This window comes from Trachinotus anak, unplaced genomic scaffold (assembly GCF_046630095.1).
Source record: "Trachinotus anak isolate AG129_WGS33_773 ecotype Australia unplaced genomic scaffold, CSIRO_AGI_Tana_v1 ptg000014l, whole genome shotgun sequence".
Classification (NCBI taxonomy): Eukaryota; Metazoa; Chordata; class Actinopteri; order Carangiformes; family Carangidae; genus Trachinotus; species Trachinotus anak.
Window position 1 is genome coordinate 19533700 of NW_027273865.1, and position 19441 is coordinate 19553140.

At 40.3% G+C, this 19441-nt stretch overlaps 1 protein-coding gene across 6 annotated transcripts in view; it reads left to right on the plus strand.

The window, feature by feature from the left end:
* The window catches only part of sphkap (SPHK1 interactor, AKAP domain containing), a 113759-nt gene that overhangs the window by 79920 nt on the left and 14398 nt on the right, over window positions 1-19441 (plus strand). For 5 of the 6 annotated variants that reach the window (XM_071497133.1, XM_071497132.1, XM_071497138.1 and 2 more), the window contains 2 exons: window positions 7897-7999; window positions 9386-9496. In XM_071497133.1, the coding sequence (XP_071353234.1) occupies window positions 7897-7999; window positions 9386-9496 (214 nt within the window). Of the gene's footprint in view, window positions 1-5140; window positions 5755-7896; window positions 8000-9385; window positions 9497-19441 lie in introns of those variants that run through there. The other variant, XM_071497136.1, reaches the window with a different exon arrangement.

Consider the following 19441-nt stretch of genomic DNA (forward strand, 5'->3'; position numbering starts at 1 on the left):
GTAGAATATTGTCACAAAAATAATAAAATATCATACACTTTGTGAAAAGGATCCTTGGAAAATGTCCCTTTCCTGTGTATTTTAAATACAGCTATATAAAGTCATATAAAACCTGAACTTGTACCAAGCGCATCAGAAGTAGCAACAGTGAACTTGGGTGTCAACTTGCAACAACACTGATGGACATTTTGTTTAATTTATTGAAACATTTAGAGCTATTTAACTTAAAAATGAATTCAAATCTATACTACAATGTAATGATATGAGTTGGATGATCCCTGGTCTTCCTTGCTTCTCGACTCTTCCTGACTGAGGCAATTTGTGGCTTATCATAAACCCAGCTGATAATTTCACTTAATGCCAGCCAGAAGACAGGATTGCCTTCACCATTTTATAATATAATTTCCTGCTGGTTTTATCCTCATGCACAGAAGTTTTCAGACTTCTCTCAGTAACTTTTAAATATCAGTTTGTCGAATTTGACCTTAGTTGGGCTTGTTTCAGAGCTTATTGGTGGAGTTTGGAGAATTTAACGGTAATTTTTTGTCATTTCTAAAATTAGTTCTATTCTAAAAGGCAGCCCGATTTAAGTATTTGTTGTCATAATTTTATCAGCGCACCGCTCATCTTCACTTGACAACACAACCACATGAGTATAAAAAGCCAACCACGTCTGTTTATATTCTCTTTACATTTACTGTATCTGACCTGCTGTGATCCAGACATTGATGCAGAGGTACATGAACCAAGCACACTAACTGCAGGTAGGATTACATGCTGGTTCCTTTCCTTATTTACTGATTGAACCTTTACTGTGAACCCACACCACCCAAACCCCCAACCCCCTCAAAGTGTAAGGTTGAACCCTTTCCCCTCCTGATGTTCTATAAATACCTTTTCACATCATGACCGCTCAGATTCATCATCATATCTTCTCCTCTCCCTCACTCTCCTCTCACGTGACGTGTTTCTGTCTTGGAGTCGGCAACTAAATTAAAAATAGCCCCACTGTGAAAGGGTTTTTGACAGTGAGAGAGTCTGTACTTCAGCTGATTCTGTCTTCATTTGGTTTTTACTCCCAGTGCCGTCTGATGTTTCCTCTCTGCTGATGAGAGCTGCCTGCGCTTTCATCTCCACTTTAGTTGTCCTTGCATCTTTTTATTTTAAGAAAGTGTGCAATGGATTAGATTGCCTCCCCTCCCCCACCCCCACCCCCTAAAAGCCTTTAGATTAAGATGTGTGGAGGGTGACAGAGAGGATGATTAAAAAGAACAAGAAGAAGGAAGTGGAGGCAGAAGGAAAAAACAGGAGAAGGAGGAAGAGGAGGAGATGATAAGGAGGAGAAGAAAGAGGATGTGTTGTGAAGAGCAAAAGAGGGGGGGGCGGCACTGGAGGAGGATAAGAAAGCATCTGGTTTAGTGTGTGTGTGTGTGTGTGTGTGTGTGTGTGTGTCAGAGTCAGAGTCAGATTGACCATCAGTGAAGTTTGACTCCTGTTGGTGTTGGGTGTTCAACATCAGCTCAGCTTCACGTGCAGCAGTTTGTGATGTATCTTCCTCTTGCTTTGCTGTTGCTGGTTGTTTATTATCAGTCTGTCAGCTCATTTGAAAAACAGAAAAAGTCAGTCACTGTTGCTATGCGACTGTTTTAAAACTCTTTCAAACCAGCTTGAACTCCTGCGATCTTTTGCTGGAATATGATTAAATCTTCTAAACCATCAGCATCCTGTACGCTCAGATCCCACACCGAGCTGGTAGGAGAAACAAAGGCCAGAAGAAGTCCACAGTATGATAACTGAAACAAGAAAAAGATCTTTGTAAGCTTCAAATGAACAAGTTTCTACAACCACTTCTAAAGACAAAAGTGCTCATACTTGTTTTTGAATGGTCACACTTTCAGATGGGGCTGAAAGCCTGCCCTCATCGAGACACAGTGAATTGTACAGATGAGGATAACAGTGCACATTCATGATGTTGCGCTCAGTTGTAAACACGAACGTGACCAAAGAAGGACTAAAGAGAGCGCTCTCGAGTTGAAAGTGTTGGAAGTTTCCTGCTGTCACAGCTCAGCATATCAGCCCAGTTGCTGTTAGAAAGTCCAAGCAAGCACTCAGTGTGAAGCACGCTGCTCGTGATGGGATGCGCGGCTGTTTCAGTTGCCCAGTCATACATGTTATATTGTACTTACTGAAAACACATGCACAAAATACTCATCAGTGGTTCACTGACTTGCTGACATTCCACAGACCTGTGAACTGTGATACATACAGTCAGAGTTTATCTTGTGAGATCAGAATTTGCTATAAAAGAAATTTAGCTTCGTCAGATATTGTATATGCTGACCAGTAAGTGCCTCTGTAGGTAGTTTAGCCTGAGATTGAACAATGAGTAATGAAGAAATGACTGTACCTGAAACACTTAACAAAATCATGCAAGCTAATTTTACATCTACATACAAGAAAATATCCATCTAGAATTAAAACAAAACAAAACAAATTAAACTCATAAATGTCAGTTCATTTTTTTATACTCTGCATCGTCACCATGAAACTAATCAAATAAAAATAAATTCAGTATCTTTCTCATGGCTGTGGCGATTAAAAGTGTGTAATCTTCTACTGGAGGATGCTAGAATAATATGCAACAAACACATCTTCCTTTAAAAAATAATCCCTGGCTTGGTGGCGATGCTGGTATACATCACACTCTTAACTCTGATCCTGCATCTGTATAAACATGGTGCAGGTGATAGAGGGGGACTGTGGTGATTTGCTGTTTGGGTCACCTTTTAAGGTCACTCATGCACATGACCAAACAGCAAAACCTTAGCACTGATGTGATGTGGTGGAGGTTCCAGCTCCAATACCCCATACTTTATATTCCGTGCTGTCACATACACTTGATTTGAATGAAGTTACTTGATGAAAACTGAAACCAGCAACGTTTTAATTACAGATCAATTAAAGTCAGTGACCTACACCCAACCTTACTTTCAGATCATTTATGAAATGACACTGCATCATTTGTTTTTTTTTTTCTCTACCATCAATGATGCATATAATTGTCTATGTGTTCTAAATATTTCATCATTGCCCAGTGGTGCAAAAATACATGTAACAGTGTGCACACATACATGTACATGTCATACACATCCCATTAGTTTTCTTGCATTTAAGGTGGTTTTAGTATTTACATTCATGCACCTTCATGCAGTCAGTGAGGCAGATTATGGACAGTGGTGACATTTGTTAGACACACAGTAGCATCTGAAAAAACAGAAAACTTGGATGATTCAGTGTGTTATTTGCCGCTTTTGTTATGCTTATACAATAAGTCTGGCTGTGGTGAGTCTGACGCTCTTTTTTGATTTCAGTCACTCTGTGTACTTTTTCTTTTGCCATGTGTAACCTGTATTTGCATGCGTACCATGCCTTTATGATTTTAAAAATGTCCCTTATGTACTTGTTTTATCATTAGCTCCATTTTAAAGTATAGATTTTGCTTTCCTAGCACCTCATTCTAATAATTTTTAAGAAAATATTCAGATGGAAAAACGGTTTTCCTCAACGGAGAAGCATGAAATTAGCTGGTACAGAACAGTTTGTGAGAAGTGCTGGCTAATGCAGGACTTCTGCTATTTATATCAGAATCTGTAGTGAGAGATTTTAGAGGAACTGGCCGAGCTAGTCAGGTTCATATAGGCTACTCAATGAGGACATTGTGAATGCATTTATCAATTCAAAATACTCATGTGGGAAAGGTATTACTTTTAAATGTTCAGTATTTTATTAGGTGAGGCCTAGCAAGTGTTTCGTAAACACACGTTCCCTGTGGGCTGCATTGCTACACAGAAACTGCCATTACAGAAATTGGGTTTTGATATTGTTAGGAGCTGGATGAAAGCAAAAGGCATCTAGAGGGAGAGGAATCGCATGGTAGCTGATAACAGCATGTAAAAATCTATTTTCTTTGAGGTAGAGGGCGCGCTGAAAATAAGTGTTTCCTTTGGCAGAAATGACCCTTTCAGCAGAGTGAAGACACTTTAGCCACGGTTCTCTCTCTCTCTCTCTCTCTCTCTCTCTCTCTCTCTCTCTCTCTCTCTCTCTCTCTCGCACACTCACAGCCACACATTCAGATCTCATCAGGGCCCCTGCTTTCTCTTCTTCTGCCCACCAACACCTCACTATTCCCCCTGACACAGTCTCAGTGGGATAATAGAGAGCTAAAGGTCACAGCTCCCTCTTGATTTATTTTTTTATTTTTTATTTTTTGTGTGACTTCCCTGATGGACCGAGGAGGGAAAATATCCATCAGAAACAGATAACGTTGATATTTCTGTCTATAGGATCACTTACAGCTTGAGATAAGGGAGATGATGGCTTTCTCAAGTGGCAATTGAGAATCCATCGGAGATTGTGTGTGTGTGTGTTTTGGTTATGTTTTTTGCATTCCTTATACTTTACACTGGTCATCAGAGTTCAGAGGGTTGTCAGTGACAGGATTCAAGCTAAAAGAATGACATTTTTTGAGAGGGTATCTGATACTTGAATCCACCTTAAGATTCTGACAACCAATTTTTCACTTGCCAAATCATAAAATTGAGAACTAATTAGTTTACTGATTTATTTATAACAATAAAACAGTTATTAAATTATAAAAAAAAAACCCCAACAACTATAAAATAGTTAAGCCGGTAGTTAACAAGAAGTAACGTAATAGAAATGTCAAAAATGGGTTGAGGTAATATAGAAACAATGACCATATTAAACTCTGTCCCCTAGAAAATCTTTCAATAACAAAGTTTGAGACATCCTAATCTAAAAATGTGCTTTTGTAAAAAATTGATATGTCATCCTATATATCATTATCCAATGTCTTTATTGTTATACTAACATCATAACATGATCATGCTGCAATGTCCCTGTCACTCTACAGACAGGACAAAGTGACTCTCTATTCAAACCCACTCAAGAAATAAAAGGGCTGCAAGTGAAAACAGGAGAGTCTGAGTCATATCAAAGATCATGGGGCTGATTAATTTCAGTGTGGATGGAGAGTTTTAATGTGCTATTTATGTCCTATATTAATTCCCTGTTTCACTACTGTTGCTGCCTATGCTGTTGTTGTCCCCTGCAGCCTTTGCATTTCCACGGTCACATCTCTGCCCGTCTTCATCAGTCCTCAGTGATCAATACACTTATTTGCCTTCGGTTTATCTTAAGAAACGGGAGCCCTGTGCTAGAAGTGACAAACTTGGGCTCGTATGCGGTGAATCGGTAGCAAAACAACTACGTACGTGTGTCGGAGCCTGTGTTTGTACACATGCGCGCTGTCCACATCCATGCCCTCGCCTGCGTCGCGCAGCTCATTAGGCTACGTTTGATTCATGCGGGGCTCCTGTGCCTGCGCTCAGCACTTGGCGGACAGACGCGCAGGGCAGGCAGTGGTTTTACTGCCGCTGCTGCTGCTGCTGGTACCGCGGGGTATTCGCTCAGTGCATCACAGCCCTCCTCCGGTGACGGGGAAGCAGCCTGGGATTCCTTCAGTGCTCGGTCGGGGATGCGCATCTGGACCGAAGAGTTTCCCGGGGACAATTACGCGTGGAAGCGCTCCGCTGTACCTCTCCCTGTCTCCATTCCCCCACAGAGGAAATAATCACACCGGTTGAGGACAGTTTGCTTTTTTTTTTTTTTTGTTCCTTTTTGTTTTGATTTTGGCAGAATGGCAGGCGCAAAGTGCCTTCTGAAAACACCGAGGTAAGAGACTGCTCAACACCCCGGGGTAAAAATACAATGTCGATGAGCATTGTCGTATATTTCCAAATAAAATCAACATAATGTCTGCTTTGGCACTCAAATTGTATCCCTGATATTTAGCAGGCCTATTTAATATCCACTTCACAGTGTTTTTGTTGCATCTATGGTGCCACTCAAATATTTGTCTTCAATGCTCCATAAATGGATTTGCTGTGATATGTGTAGCACCCTTTTCAGATAGAGTATTTTAGATATTTTCTAAGTAGCACAGGGATGAAAAAGCAACCTGTAAGGCCACAATACACAAAATTTATTCAATATCACAATTCGCAAAATCTTGTTGCATTGGATCGAAGTCTGTCAGTTTGTGTTTAATGTTGAAAAAGGGCTATGCACAGCGTTGCAGTGAAGCTGCTGTCACAGTAGACTGTCAGTGTGTGTGCACTAAACAACATATTCCAGCTTGCCTGGCCTGGCTGGTAGGAATGTGTGGCGATAAGGAAAGCGGGCAGCAGTCACCTAGAAAGGTTCAATTTCCACATCTGAGTAATCAGCCTCAGTCGTTTTCTTAGTGGTAGACTAATTGTTACAAATGAGAGCTGAAGTTTATTGTCTTTTGCAGACTTCATGACCTAAACTTTTTCACACTGGTTAGTCAGTCCACCTGAACGCTGTCCAAAGCAGTTGACATCCAAAGGCTACCACCAAAAGTGCCTGTTTCGTGCACTGGCACACTTGGGCATGCTGGCCTCTGAAGTCTGACAAAATCCTCAACCACACACGCTTTCACACTCACTAAATTACAACCGTGGACCGGGGGCTGTCCTTGAAAGCCAGACATCTTCAGGGGTTAATTGTGTCCTTTCGTCGGGTTTATTCCTGCTGGGTACCTGCGGCCCCGGGGCCTGTCAATCATCACCGTGTCGTGATGAAAGGTCGTTAAGCGCAAAGATTAGAAAGGAGGTGGCGTGACAAATCCATCCCGCTGGTCTGCTTCAGTTTTCTGCAAAAAAAAAAAAAAAATCACTTGCATACAGTCACACCAGTCTATGGTTGTTTTTCATGATACAGTGTTTGCTGCTTCCATTTTTTTTTACAGTGTCAGTCGCTTCCAATTTTTTGCATGCATCCAGCATATTCACCGCAGAACCATTCTCTGGTTGTGTGTGTGTGTGTGTGTGTGTGTCCTGGATGGGTTTTTTTTGTGCCTTGCAGCCTATTTAAAGCACATCATATCCACTTATCTCCTCTACATCATTTTAGTGTGTCCAGCCATTCACAGCAAACTCACTTTTCCTGTGACACAGTTATTTACATCATTAACTGCAGATAGATCCAGTTGTGTGATCCCTGGGGGGCTTTCAGCATGGAATGCTTTTAATTTGCTTTGAAATATGTGGATTACAGAAAAAAAACAGCTGCTCCTATTTAAATATGCATCCCCAGCCTCTTTATTTTCCAAATTGATCCTCATTAATGCCATTCCAGATAAGCTTCGATTTGGCTTATCTCATTGAAAGCATGCATAGTGGATAATGACGCCATCCTGGGATTTTTGACTTTGGGATGTTGTTTTTTAGGCTTGCCATAGTCTGACAGACATCCCCATCATTAGAGTTTGTTGAATAATTTTGTCTTATGCACCAAATGTTGCATTGCCATGTTTGTCCTGCTTTAATCCTCTGCCGCCACAGTGGTCATGGATTTTGGACACTTTAATGCTTGGTTGCAAACAGTGTGTGTGTGATATCAGTCTATTTTCTGCAATACAGAAATTGTGAACTGGCTGCAGGCTCTCTTGAACGCACTGATAGCCTTGTGCAAAAAGCTGCAGATCACTAATGGGTCCAACATGCCGTTCATGCTGGAGAGAGACTGTTATGTGTGAATTAATGCAGAGAGAGGACATCACAGGCATCCCTAAAGAAACTTATTAGCTACAATGGCTTCCCATAAATGATAATGTGACAAACAGGTCTTGACATCCAAAGACCAACACCTAAAACTCTTTGCACTCTTCAATAAATAATTGGCAGTGTCATGATGTTTGACCAACTTGTACATTTTTAAAAAGGGAGGTGTTGAGTGTTTGACAAGAACTTACTCTGACAAAGTCAACTCCATGCCCTTTTTGCCTTGCAGTAACTTCCAGTCATCTGCAATGTTCGAAGGCTCAGAGTCTGTGGAGGTGGAAGGAGGCAGCACACACAGCACAGTGGCCTCGTCCATCAGCGCCTGTAAGAAGGTAAAGAAAACAGTGCTGGGTCTCATGTGTTTGTGCTGTGATGGAAGTGTACATCTATCTACACATGTCTGTCTGCTGTGTGACCACTTTTCAACCACTTCTTTTTGTTTTGTTTTTTTCTTTGTTCATGTGCTTGTGCACCTGCCCGTCATATCTGTCTCCAGGTCACTTTATCTATTTGTGTGTTTCCAGCAGTGCCAGAGATTTTCATTTCCTCCTCCAGGGTGCCAGTGACACCCAGGGGTTGTGTAATAAGAAGCACAGCCTGGCCCTTGGGTCAGCCCAGTAGATTTATCATCTCCCAGTGCCAGAGAGACAGGAGGGGAAATGGTTCAGATCAGTAGGCTGGGGGTAGAGGCTAGATTGAATTTTCTTTCAAAGTGTGTGTAGGTCTATTTGTGTGTCTCCTTTACTGTATGTGTATATGTGCAGGTGGACTCACTGGTGTGTGTTCCTAATTGGCCTGCCGCTCATGATCTTAACTGACTTCCACTCCAGTGTCCTGTAGAGACACAAGGTGACAGCTTTGTACAAATTGAAGCTTGGGCTCCTCTGGCCTGTGCCTGCAGCCGTCGATATGATCGCTCTCAGTGAGATCAGCCGAGTCTACGTCACCTTTACCTGGCTGAGGGCCTGCACAGATGGTCCATTCCTGAGGGTGCAAGCATAAGGGGGGCATGATTTGTCACTAAAAATACACAGTGAGATGAGAGAACAACGCACACATAATATTTGTCATATGTCAAAGTTACTGCATAAGAATGACTTTATTAATAGCACATGATTCTACTTCTTTTACCTGCTGTGCTTTAGTAAAACAAACTACAGCAAACAGCTGTCTCCTTATTTTACAAATAAAAAAAAAAAAAAAAAAGGAAATATACCACAATATACCAGTCCTGTCATTGTGATTAGCATCAGGGGAATGTTTAAATTCATCCTTGTAAACAAATTGGCTTTGGAACTGGGTGATTATTAAAGCACCAAAGTCAATAGTCTGAGACAAATGAGTGTGTCAGTCAGCAACACACTTGTCATTGAGGAAAGCAGCTGCATGACTGTAGGTTTCATACAAAAGGGCTTCATTAAAGTGTCCCCCCAGGGAGGAGACAATAACTGTTGTGTATATATAATGTGCAGTGTCTGGTTAGCTGACAGATTATTGATCCTGTGTCGCAGACACTTATCCTGAAGTAAAGGTTCTGGAGAAAGGTCAATTGATCCCATCTACCAGAGGGGAAAACACAAAGACTGACAGATGAAAGTGAATGGGTAACTGTATGTGTGTGGGGGGGTGTGGAGTTATACAGTGTGATCCATGTGTGTCTCTGTGTGGTCTAACTTCAGTGCTACTGTACCTCAGCGGGGTTTATCTGTGTGCTGCAGGTGCTGTGCAGTAACAGTGTGCTGGACTCGTCGGAGTACTGGCAGAGGAATGAGAAGGCTCTGTGCAGACTGGGCCTGCTGGACGACGACACGGAGGGCAGCTGCACCATGGTGAGTAGCATACTGCGGGTGATGAAACATGCGCGCACTAATGGAAACAAAGACGCACCAAGTCATCTCTAGTGTAGAGACCTAAAGCTGCAGGAGGTATGTTTGTGGCCTGAAATGACATTTGGTAGGGGGTTGAATTTTGAGGCCAAACTGATGTAAGATGACATCTAAAAACTGCACTCTCTTCAGTCTGCTCCCTCTGAGTGCCTTGTAGGCATGGAGATGGTGAAAAAAATGTTTTTGCAGCAGGTTGTTGCTTGTTCCTTGCTGCTATTTAGCTGCCACAAGGTTTGATGTGTCTCTTGTAGTGTTGAGATAATGTGTTGAAGAAATGGATGTGATTTAGTCCAGTACAATGGCTGTACCAGTGCTAAGTAGAGCAACTGTGAGATATGACTTTCCTTTATCCTTTCTTTAAAAAACTAAAAATATCTTGGAATGGAGAAATAATTGTTCTGTAGCCTATTTTTTCTGTTACTAATTTTTTTTTAACATATTGTAGTAGAAGAAGAAATACTTAGTATTACTTTAAATGCTGCAACAGCTTGTGTGAGGAGTTACTGGTGAAGGCGGAGTTAAATACACCCGAACATCTGTGATATTCACAGCGAACCTCACTCTTTCACAGCTGGCCACACTGCAGCTCCACGGGAGCAGTTGGCGTGTAAAGAGCAACATAACAGCTGATCAAAATCCTGTTTCTGCTGACCCCCAACAGTTTAACTTCTCATCTTACTACGGTGATGTAGGGTTGTACTTCAGGGTCTGTCAGAACACGGGGACATCACTGTTAGGTGTGTGCCTTGCTTAAAAGTTTTCATGCACTTGATGGAAGGGAAATATCACTTTAAACGATTATTAATTAATTCACAGTGTTACTTTTGATGTTGTCAGTCAGTGCTTTTCCACTGGCTTTGTTGCTAGATCTGTGAAGGAGAAGAAGGTTCAGTGCAGTCTGAGCAGGTTCTTGGTGATCAAGCCGTTAAAGGAAGATGGTTTTGTATAGTAAATACATCTCTGTTGTGGTAATTTTTGGTGGTTTGAATAATACCTCTCTCTTTATTTCATTATGTTTGCATTCTGGCATGCAAACAAAATATGATACTTGTCTCCCAAATGATAATCATTCCAAAGATTGCAGATCTTCTGGTTTCTATCCAGCTTTTTATATCTTCCAGTAATCTGAGGAATTCTGGTGTTGTTTACTCTAAAATTACACAAAGCCTTGGATTTCACACAACAGAAAGTTTTTCAGATTCAGTTTTTAAATTTTACATTTATATCATGTACATATACAATTCAATAATGTTGTTTATGTTGTTAGACCTTTGCCTGAGAAAAGACAAAGCACTGTAATCCAGTATGTGGTGAATCTGCAAGACCCATGGTAACACATATACAGCTGTATTATGCAGGCTGAGAAATTAGTTGTACATTACCAAACTGAGATTAGTTTCTTTACCTTCTATCAGCCTCTATCAGTAGCCACTAATTTTCTTTTTAACTGTATTAAAAAGTGGGTATCTTCCCTGCTCCCCATAGACCATATTATTGCAGGTTGTCATTCTAATTTATGGGGTTTTAGTTAAGAAATTTCGCAACGTCTCAAGGATTTCACCAGTTTGATTCTCCCTTTGGATTAGGAGACCCACACTCTTGCTTTATCTACCTACTTTCTAATCTCTGGACTCTCAGCATGTCAGCATCAGTCCAGACATGCCAACTTAACTACAGATGACCTTACAAGTCAAATTAAGTTAATACCATTGAATTGTGTTTGGCCGACAACAGGAATACCACACTACTGCAAACATTAGTTTGATAATTTATTTTAATCACATTTATCTTTGCACATGTGTTGAATACAGTAACCTGTAGATGGTGATCAGCTATGTGTCTGGTAGCACTTCCTATCAACATAACACTTGCGTAATTAAAGCTATTTACAAAAGCCTCGATCGCATTACTCAAGGTAAAAATTGTCTGGGTCTTATACTGTGTTTCCAGTGGCTTAATCACTGTAATCATCACCCATTTATTTCATTATGATGGTTGCTAACTCCAACTCCACACCCAGACATACAGATGTCAATATGACGCAAACCTACAGCAACTTACGTACATAAATTCAGTCAGTGTACCATAGTTTAGCCTTTTTATTTCATCGTCTTATCATCACAAAGGCGCCTGTGTTTGGGTTGACATGCCCAGACTGAGAACCCCGTACATTTTCTAAACAAAACAGTTGTAGTGTCCTGCACGGACTGAATAGAAAAAATGAAAAGAAATCATACACTGTCAAAGTACAATTTAAAACACCACTTTTAAGTTTGTATCTTGGCACATAATGTTGCAAATGAGCCATTCTCAGGCTGTCTTTGCCTTCATTATGTGCATGTTGGGATAGATTTAGCAGAAACATAAATCTTAAAACATCAAGATCAAACCCAGAGAGCTTGTCCTGTGGGACAAATAACACAACATTGGAATTTAAATGAAGGGTGATAACTGTCAGCACAAATTACTAGTCTATAGTTTTTTTATAGAATCTGAAGGTATTCTGGATACAGTGGATAGGAGAAATTATGAAATACATCGAGAGAGGAAGCTTTAAAGAGGGACTTAATCTTCTCTGTTACCTAATCCTAATGTGTCACATCTGGTCACTCATTCATTTTAAATGGCAAGTTAAGCAGGAATTGCTTGAATGGCTCAGGATGAGCATCACACAGGCACTTGTTTGTTTGTTGGGAGGAATAACGGGCAAGTGTATAATTTCAGTCTTACTACAAAAGTGGTATATGTTGTGTGATATGAACCAGATCATGAACCGTCATGATCATGAAGACTAATCCCGGAATGTTTTTTATGGAAGATTAGATTTGGCTCAGTGTCCATATTGTTGGTGAGCCTCATTAAAGAACATACCTGAAATACACAATCACTTCTCTGTAATAACATCATTTAAAATAATGTTTCTCAATAAGAGAGACATATTCACCCACTGTTCAGTGACAGTTCAATAATAAGTCAGAATTTCATTCCCCGAAGTTTATTTTCTCACCTTTTGCTGCCAAATATCTGCTTCCCCGTTTCTTTGGTTTTTCTGAGATCCTACCTCTGGACTCTGCGTCACGACCCACACTGCACTGATCAGAGCCTCAACAAAGAGATCCAGGTTTCATTTCAAGAGTAGTGGTATCAGTCTCACAGATCTGTATTAAGTATAGTCCTTAAAAATAGAGAGATGCTGAAGTACAGCACATGTACAGCCTCACACTCTACTAGTTGTAGGCATGGCTGTAGACGACTAGTCTGGCTCTCTCAATTCACAGCACAGTTAATCTTTTAATCTCAGTTCATTGTCAAGAATTATAAATAACATAGGGGTGAATAAACACAGCAAAGACCATAACGTGGTTCTCAAGCCTTATTAAATGATGCCACTAAAACTTTCTACAGTTTGTCCACACCATCAAATCGTTACATGAGCAAGAGTTACTTTCTTTTATTTTGAATTCCTCCGTCATAGACTGTTGTTGGTTTGTCTTCTCCAGAATAAATGCCAGTAACACACAAAGTGTTTTGACATTTTCTACCATTCTCTTCCCTAAAAAATGCCTCAAGTGTTTGATAATCATTGCCAAGGTAACAGGACTAGGAGTAATTCAGCAAAGAGCATCGTTCTCACACACTCATGTCGCACTTCATAAGTGTGAGCAGCCACGTACTGAATTGAATGTTCCTGAAACCCCCAGACGCCAGCTGTATTATCTAGGACAAGCTGTACACAAGACTCAAACTGTGTGGGTTATATGCAAGAGTTTTTCCACAGCTCCCCACATACACTGATACAAGTTTTGGCAAATATAGTGCTCATTCATTAAAGCTTAGTGGGTTTTTGGAGGGCAGATGGTCGGTACATCAACTCAAATGCCCTATTGACCACACAGAGTCTCATAAAGTAGATTTATGCGTTACACCTCAATGCTTTTCCTCTTCATCATTCTTTACTTCAAATGCTGTTTGTGATGAGTTCCAACTTGAAAACAAAGACATCACTCGTGCTGTCCTTGTCTCTGCAGAACAGACCGCTTCCCGAGCACCTGTCTGGGATTGGGATTATGTGGACAATTTTGTCTTTGTGGTTCTTTTGCAAAATATAAAAGCAAAAGCATCTTAATCTTCACAGTTTTTGTAGAGACAATTTTTTTTCTCAACTTTTACTTTGTGATTGTTTTCTATGAATCAGGAGGAGCTTTGATGCGAGTGCGAACAGATGCAGCCCATCCCCCTGCAGCATCGCTCTTGGACTTTGACATGACAGATTGCTGCTCTTACTCTCAATTCTCCATTTGGCTTTTCCGTGGTTCACATGGCCAATCAATCAGACGGCAGCCTACGATTGATGACACCGTGTGAGAAATAAATTTTTCTGTCGTGGCCTGAGCTGTACAGGGACACAGAAAGATGGTGGAAAACGGAGGGGGAAAAAAAGTGAAAAAGAGAGGGTGACCCAGAGAGAATGAGAGCCGTAGCCACAAAACCACACACAAACACTGGAAACTCTGTTAGTGGAGAGTTATACAAAAAGGTAAAGACCACAGTGTAATGAAGAGGGGAATCTGATTGTTTCCATGTTGTTGACTTGGCCTTTGGCTTCAATTGACCAAAGCAATTATAGTATTGATTTTTTTTTTTTTTTTTTTTTTTTTATTTCACTGTAAGCTGACTATTGAGAGAAATATTTTTGATAATTCAAAATAAACCAGATTCACCCATTGCCTTACATTTTCTGAGAAGTTAGTTTTAGAGTAAAAAGAATGCAGTGTTTAAAAAAAAAAAAAAAAATCTGTGTTCATGTATTCAGGAAGAGGAAGAGTGAGAGCGGAAGGCCAAAAACTGTGAGCTAAATAAAAGATAAAAGCTTTGGATTTTTCGCTCCATCACCCACCCCTGGCTGCATCATGTTGTCACCTTTGATCACTCACTCATGTTTTAATGCATGAAGTCACAGAAAAGTGTCATGTTGCTGTGATAGTCACACTGCATTTCATCACACCCCTGAGAGATTTGACAGGGTGAGCATTTTGAGGAGGAAGATGGGACCTTATTTTTTTTTTTTTTTTTGCGAGGCAAACATTTACCAAATGACTGCATCTGATTTCCATGTTGTATTTCTCTTAATCAATGTGTCTATTCATCTAATGTGAGTGTACACTTTAAGTAAAAACAGAATGAAGATGTTCTGTAGAGAAAATGAAAATGTTATTTTGTTTCACGTAAAGGCTAAACCAAGAGGGAAAACTGGTAAAGTAGTACTTGCATTAATACCAAAATCCCTTTAAATGTCAAACTCTGTGTGCTTGGAATAGATCTGAAGGACTTAATACAAACATCAAAACAGACTTCTTTAAGCCAGGAGAGCAATTTCACTATGTTAGAGGAGTATAGATGCTCCATCCTTGGTCTGAAAAGACTTGCATTGCTAAGAGCAAGTGGAAAGACTTCCTTCAACTCTGGAAACCGCACATGAATATCATAAAAGATGGAAATGTCGAAAGGAAAATATATATGTATATGATATATATGATACCAGTGCAAAGGTGAGTGTAAGTGTATTGAGTGTATGTGGTTGTGTGTGTTATGTGTAATGTAGGTATTTTTGATCCCAAATGGCTGCATTGTTACTGTATGTATCTATATAGGATGTGATAAGAAAATTATAATAAAAACATTGGGGAAACAAAGTTGTACTTGCGTATAGAATATGCATATAAAAATGGGGAGAGCAGGGGTCAGAATATACATTATGATATTACAAGTTTTCAGAGTGAAACGTAATGCCAGCATTATTTTGCAAAACTATTTAACAAATGCAGACCTCTTTTTTTTTTTTTTTTTTTTATATACCAAACCTATTCAGTGTCCCTCCTCAACATCTGTCTTCCTCCCCTGAAGCTGCAGTCTCAGGAGGAGAGTGATCCATTCATCACCAGATTCAAACACTTCACACTTGGGTAGAGTGTTGTGTCCTGACCTGTCCCTTCCCAGCCCAGACAGAGGGAGAACAGAATAAATATGCCATCAGCCACGGCAGGAGCGCTGACTTACAGCAGGATCAGGGCAGGAAGACAAACCCTCTCTTTCCGACTAAACCTAAACCTCTCCTCTGCACCTTTTACTTCAGTCTGTCCATCTGACAGGATGAGAATCTACAGTCTTTGGTGTAGGGTCGTCATTGAAAGTGTGACCTCTTTTCCTAAAAGTTGAAGCCCTTTTCTGGGTAATACAAGTTCATCATTTGTCCTTAGAATGGACAAAGTGTGCACAGACAGGATTGGATTAATCTGTTTAAAGGCCACAAAGCACAAGTGAGGTGAGGGGCCCTATTCCAACCCCCTTCTCAAATTAGTGTAAGATATTTTCATTTATTTCAGGAAAATTTATTTAGAAATATTCACTATGCAAGAATAATGCCAAGTGATAGTCCAGAGAGGGACAGACCAATGGACAAAGAATGAGAGGCAGTGTAGTTGTAAATTTGTTGTAAACACTGTAAACTACCAGCTTAGAAGTAGTAGAGGTAGTATTATGATTACTGTAATATTTTTTAGCACTGGTATCAGTTGCATACTGTATTTAAAATCTTTCCATATGCCAGACTGTCCACAACAATGGCAGTCGATTGCTTATTTTTTGGGGAGGCAAAGAGACCCAAGGCTACATACTGTAGATATTTCACAGATTTTTTGGGGGATGGTCTAGAAGACAGAAGTGTAGGGTTTTCTCTGGATAGAGGAAAATAACTTCAGTTGTATTGAACACTGCAGAATGGGACCAGGATCAATAGATAGAGTATTAAAGTGACCGTACGTGTCATTTACTGACTCTAAAAAGTTTTTTTTTAGTGTTAAGCTACTGTTTAAACAAAGACGTCTTATTTCTGATGCACTCTTATCCTGATATAGAGCAAAAAATATTCTGATGGTGATGCAAACATTGTGAAAAACATTGTGGTAAAAACATATCTTAGCACTTCTCCACATGTGAAAACAACATTAAAATGTATCCATTTCAAAGAGAACAGAGGCTTCTCAGCATCCACCAGTCGTCCACACATAACCTGCTATTAACCAGTCTCCTCAGAGTCCTTTTTGTTTTGTTTTTTTTTTTGTTTTTTGTTTTTTGTTCTCTTGTATGAACATGTTCCTATCCATATTTACTGATAAATGTAGGATCCTCTGGTGAATGTATATATTATATTACCCACAGGAGAATGTATACACTCCCTAGAGATTCTATACATCCTCTGTTCTTCCATAACATATCCATATTATTCATGTCGTGAGAAGAACCAGGACAGCATTGGCTTCTTGATGTTCACTTCAGCCTGGGGCTCCTAGCTGAGCCACTCACAGCCAAACATTAATTGTGACTAAATGAGTGTGCGTGTGTGTGTGTGTGTGTGTGTGTGTGTGTGTGTGTGTGTGTGTTTGACATTGAGCACCCATTTTACTGCATAAATCCTATTTCTTCTAGCAGTAGAAAGGCACTGCTGATGATACAAGTACACACTCTTTTCACATCTGTATTCAAGGATGGTGCATATCTCACTTTTACTTGTAAAATACTTGAAGCAAAGTAGCAGATAAAGGAAGCAGCTCAGTCAGAGGTAAAAGCCTGAACAACCTCAATGTGCAGCATGTGGAATTTCATCATGTGGTATTTCCTGTTATGCTTCGTGAACAGCTGATGTTATGCATTAAATCAGCACGTCCTTAAATTTATGAACACAAAATAAGGTTGTTTACAGTCACCAGTACATTAGATCAGCATGCCTGTCTGGTCTCTGCACCAGCACTGTTTAGCTTGTGGGTCACATCACAAACTTAATATGGCAGAGTCACTGAGCCTTAATGTTGTTTCCCCCCAAACTTCATTTGAATTAAATTAAACTTAAAATGGAATATAATTAAAGTTACCAGCCACTGAGATAAGTCAAAACACTTTACAATGGAGGGAGCCATGTTTAGTTTTCTGATGAACCATTGTTAGTGGCAGCATTACGGACATTTTCCATGTAGCACCAGTAGAGCTTCACATTGGAGTGGGAAATGGGAACTTACCTCAGATTTTTAAATTTTGGACAGAAGACAATGACAGCACAAATGGAGGGATAAAGGAACTTTGTTACGGTTATATGATCAGTAGAAGCCTGTATATAAGTCCAGTGACTGTGTATGGCTGATCCACCTGCTGCCAAAACATAAGTTATTATTTCACTAATTCTTTTAAGTAGCCACCTTTCATTGTTGATTTTGACCATAAACATAAATAAGCACGCAGAAAAATGAAGGACCACACAACTATAAAAATAGTTTTATGTTTCAAATCATGAAAAGAGCAAAAAAAAAAAAAAAAAAAAGTCACAGTTGAGGGAGAAAAAAAAGGGAGACAGAAGAACTGAGAGCAGCAGCTGTGTGTGGGAGGATCAGAGTAGTGAGCAGAGAGGGAGGGCTGCTGAGGAGGGATGAAGCTTTGATGGACAAAGGAGACTGACATGTTTGTACTGATTTCTCATATTGGCCACGTCTGTGCACATAATGTTGTACTGAAACTGGGGCTAAGTATCTGAAAAAGAAAGAAATCTGCTTGCCTGACAGTTTTGTGTGTCCAAGGCCAAATAGGATTTTATGCACAAATATACTGGGACAATTGCTGTGTGTGTGTGTGTGTGTGTGTGTGTGTGTGTGTGTGTCTTGGATGCACACACACACACACACACACAGTACCTCCAGTAATAATATGCCATAGCTGAATCCTGTGGATCCACACCCCTACCAACTGAACGGTTGGAAAACAACTGCAGAGCTCACACGTCAACAGATCGACCTTCATGACTTCTGCACAAACTCCATCCACTGTGCAATATGGTTGAAAGTTTGTAAGCTTGTAAGTGGGTGGGAGAAAGAACAAGAAAGTTGGGATTGATCTGTCAAACTACTATTTTCAAGGTCAAGAATGAAAATAAAGCAGCCCTAACAGTGACTGGAGAAAACCACAGCATATAACCTCTTTACTTTATTTTACTGGCTTGGTCTTCCCTTAAAAAAGAGTCCATAGGACGGCCTTCATGTCACCTTGCAGAACCATTTATTCAAGCATTCACATTTCTCTGAAGGTGAAACTAAATCATGCCTCTGCTGCTTACCGTTGCCTCCCGTTGCCTCAGAGGCTGGTTAGAGATCCCTGGTTGCTGCTGTCCAGTTTGGTCTTGTGCTGCATCAGCACAGGTGGTCAGAGTCACCCTGAGTTCCACTTTGGCTGGCTGGGCCGATATTGAACACAGCTGCAGATTAACATGAGTTTGAGCACCTAGTGATGCGAGAAAGCTTGGAGAGACACCAAGGTCTCTGCTGCTGCTACAGAGTGGGCATACCATGATGGGAAAATCCAGAGGTTTATATCAAGAATGTTGAACATAAATATGTTGTTTTTTTTGCTTGGATGTTATAAGTATCTCAGATTCATAAGGTTGCCAGATACACAACTGCAAATGAAGGCTAATATGCTCTGCATCTGCTGGGTGTGTTTGTCTTCATCATCTTAAAAGGTAATAATATATCAGAATGGCGGTGTTGTGTTCAGAACTTGTTTTTACTGCCCCCAAGTGGCCAAAAAGATAATTGTATGGTTAACTGTGTAGTCTTGTCTAAACTTACAGTCTACACTATACCTCCTAACAGTGTTATGACTGCCTATCTCTCTCATCCAGAGCACCTTTCAAGCCTTTGAGCGTTTTACTTTGCTTTCACAGTATTCGTTTAGCCCCACATCACGCTATTACTTTCACCCTCTCTGTCTTTTCATCCCTCGCTCTTTGTATTCCTATGCTGATGTTTACATGGTCAGTCCTTCAGAGACAGGCTGATGCATGCGAGT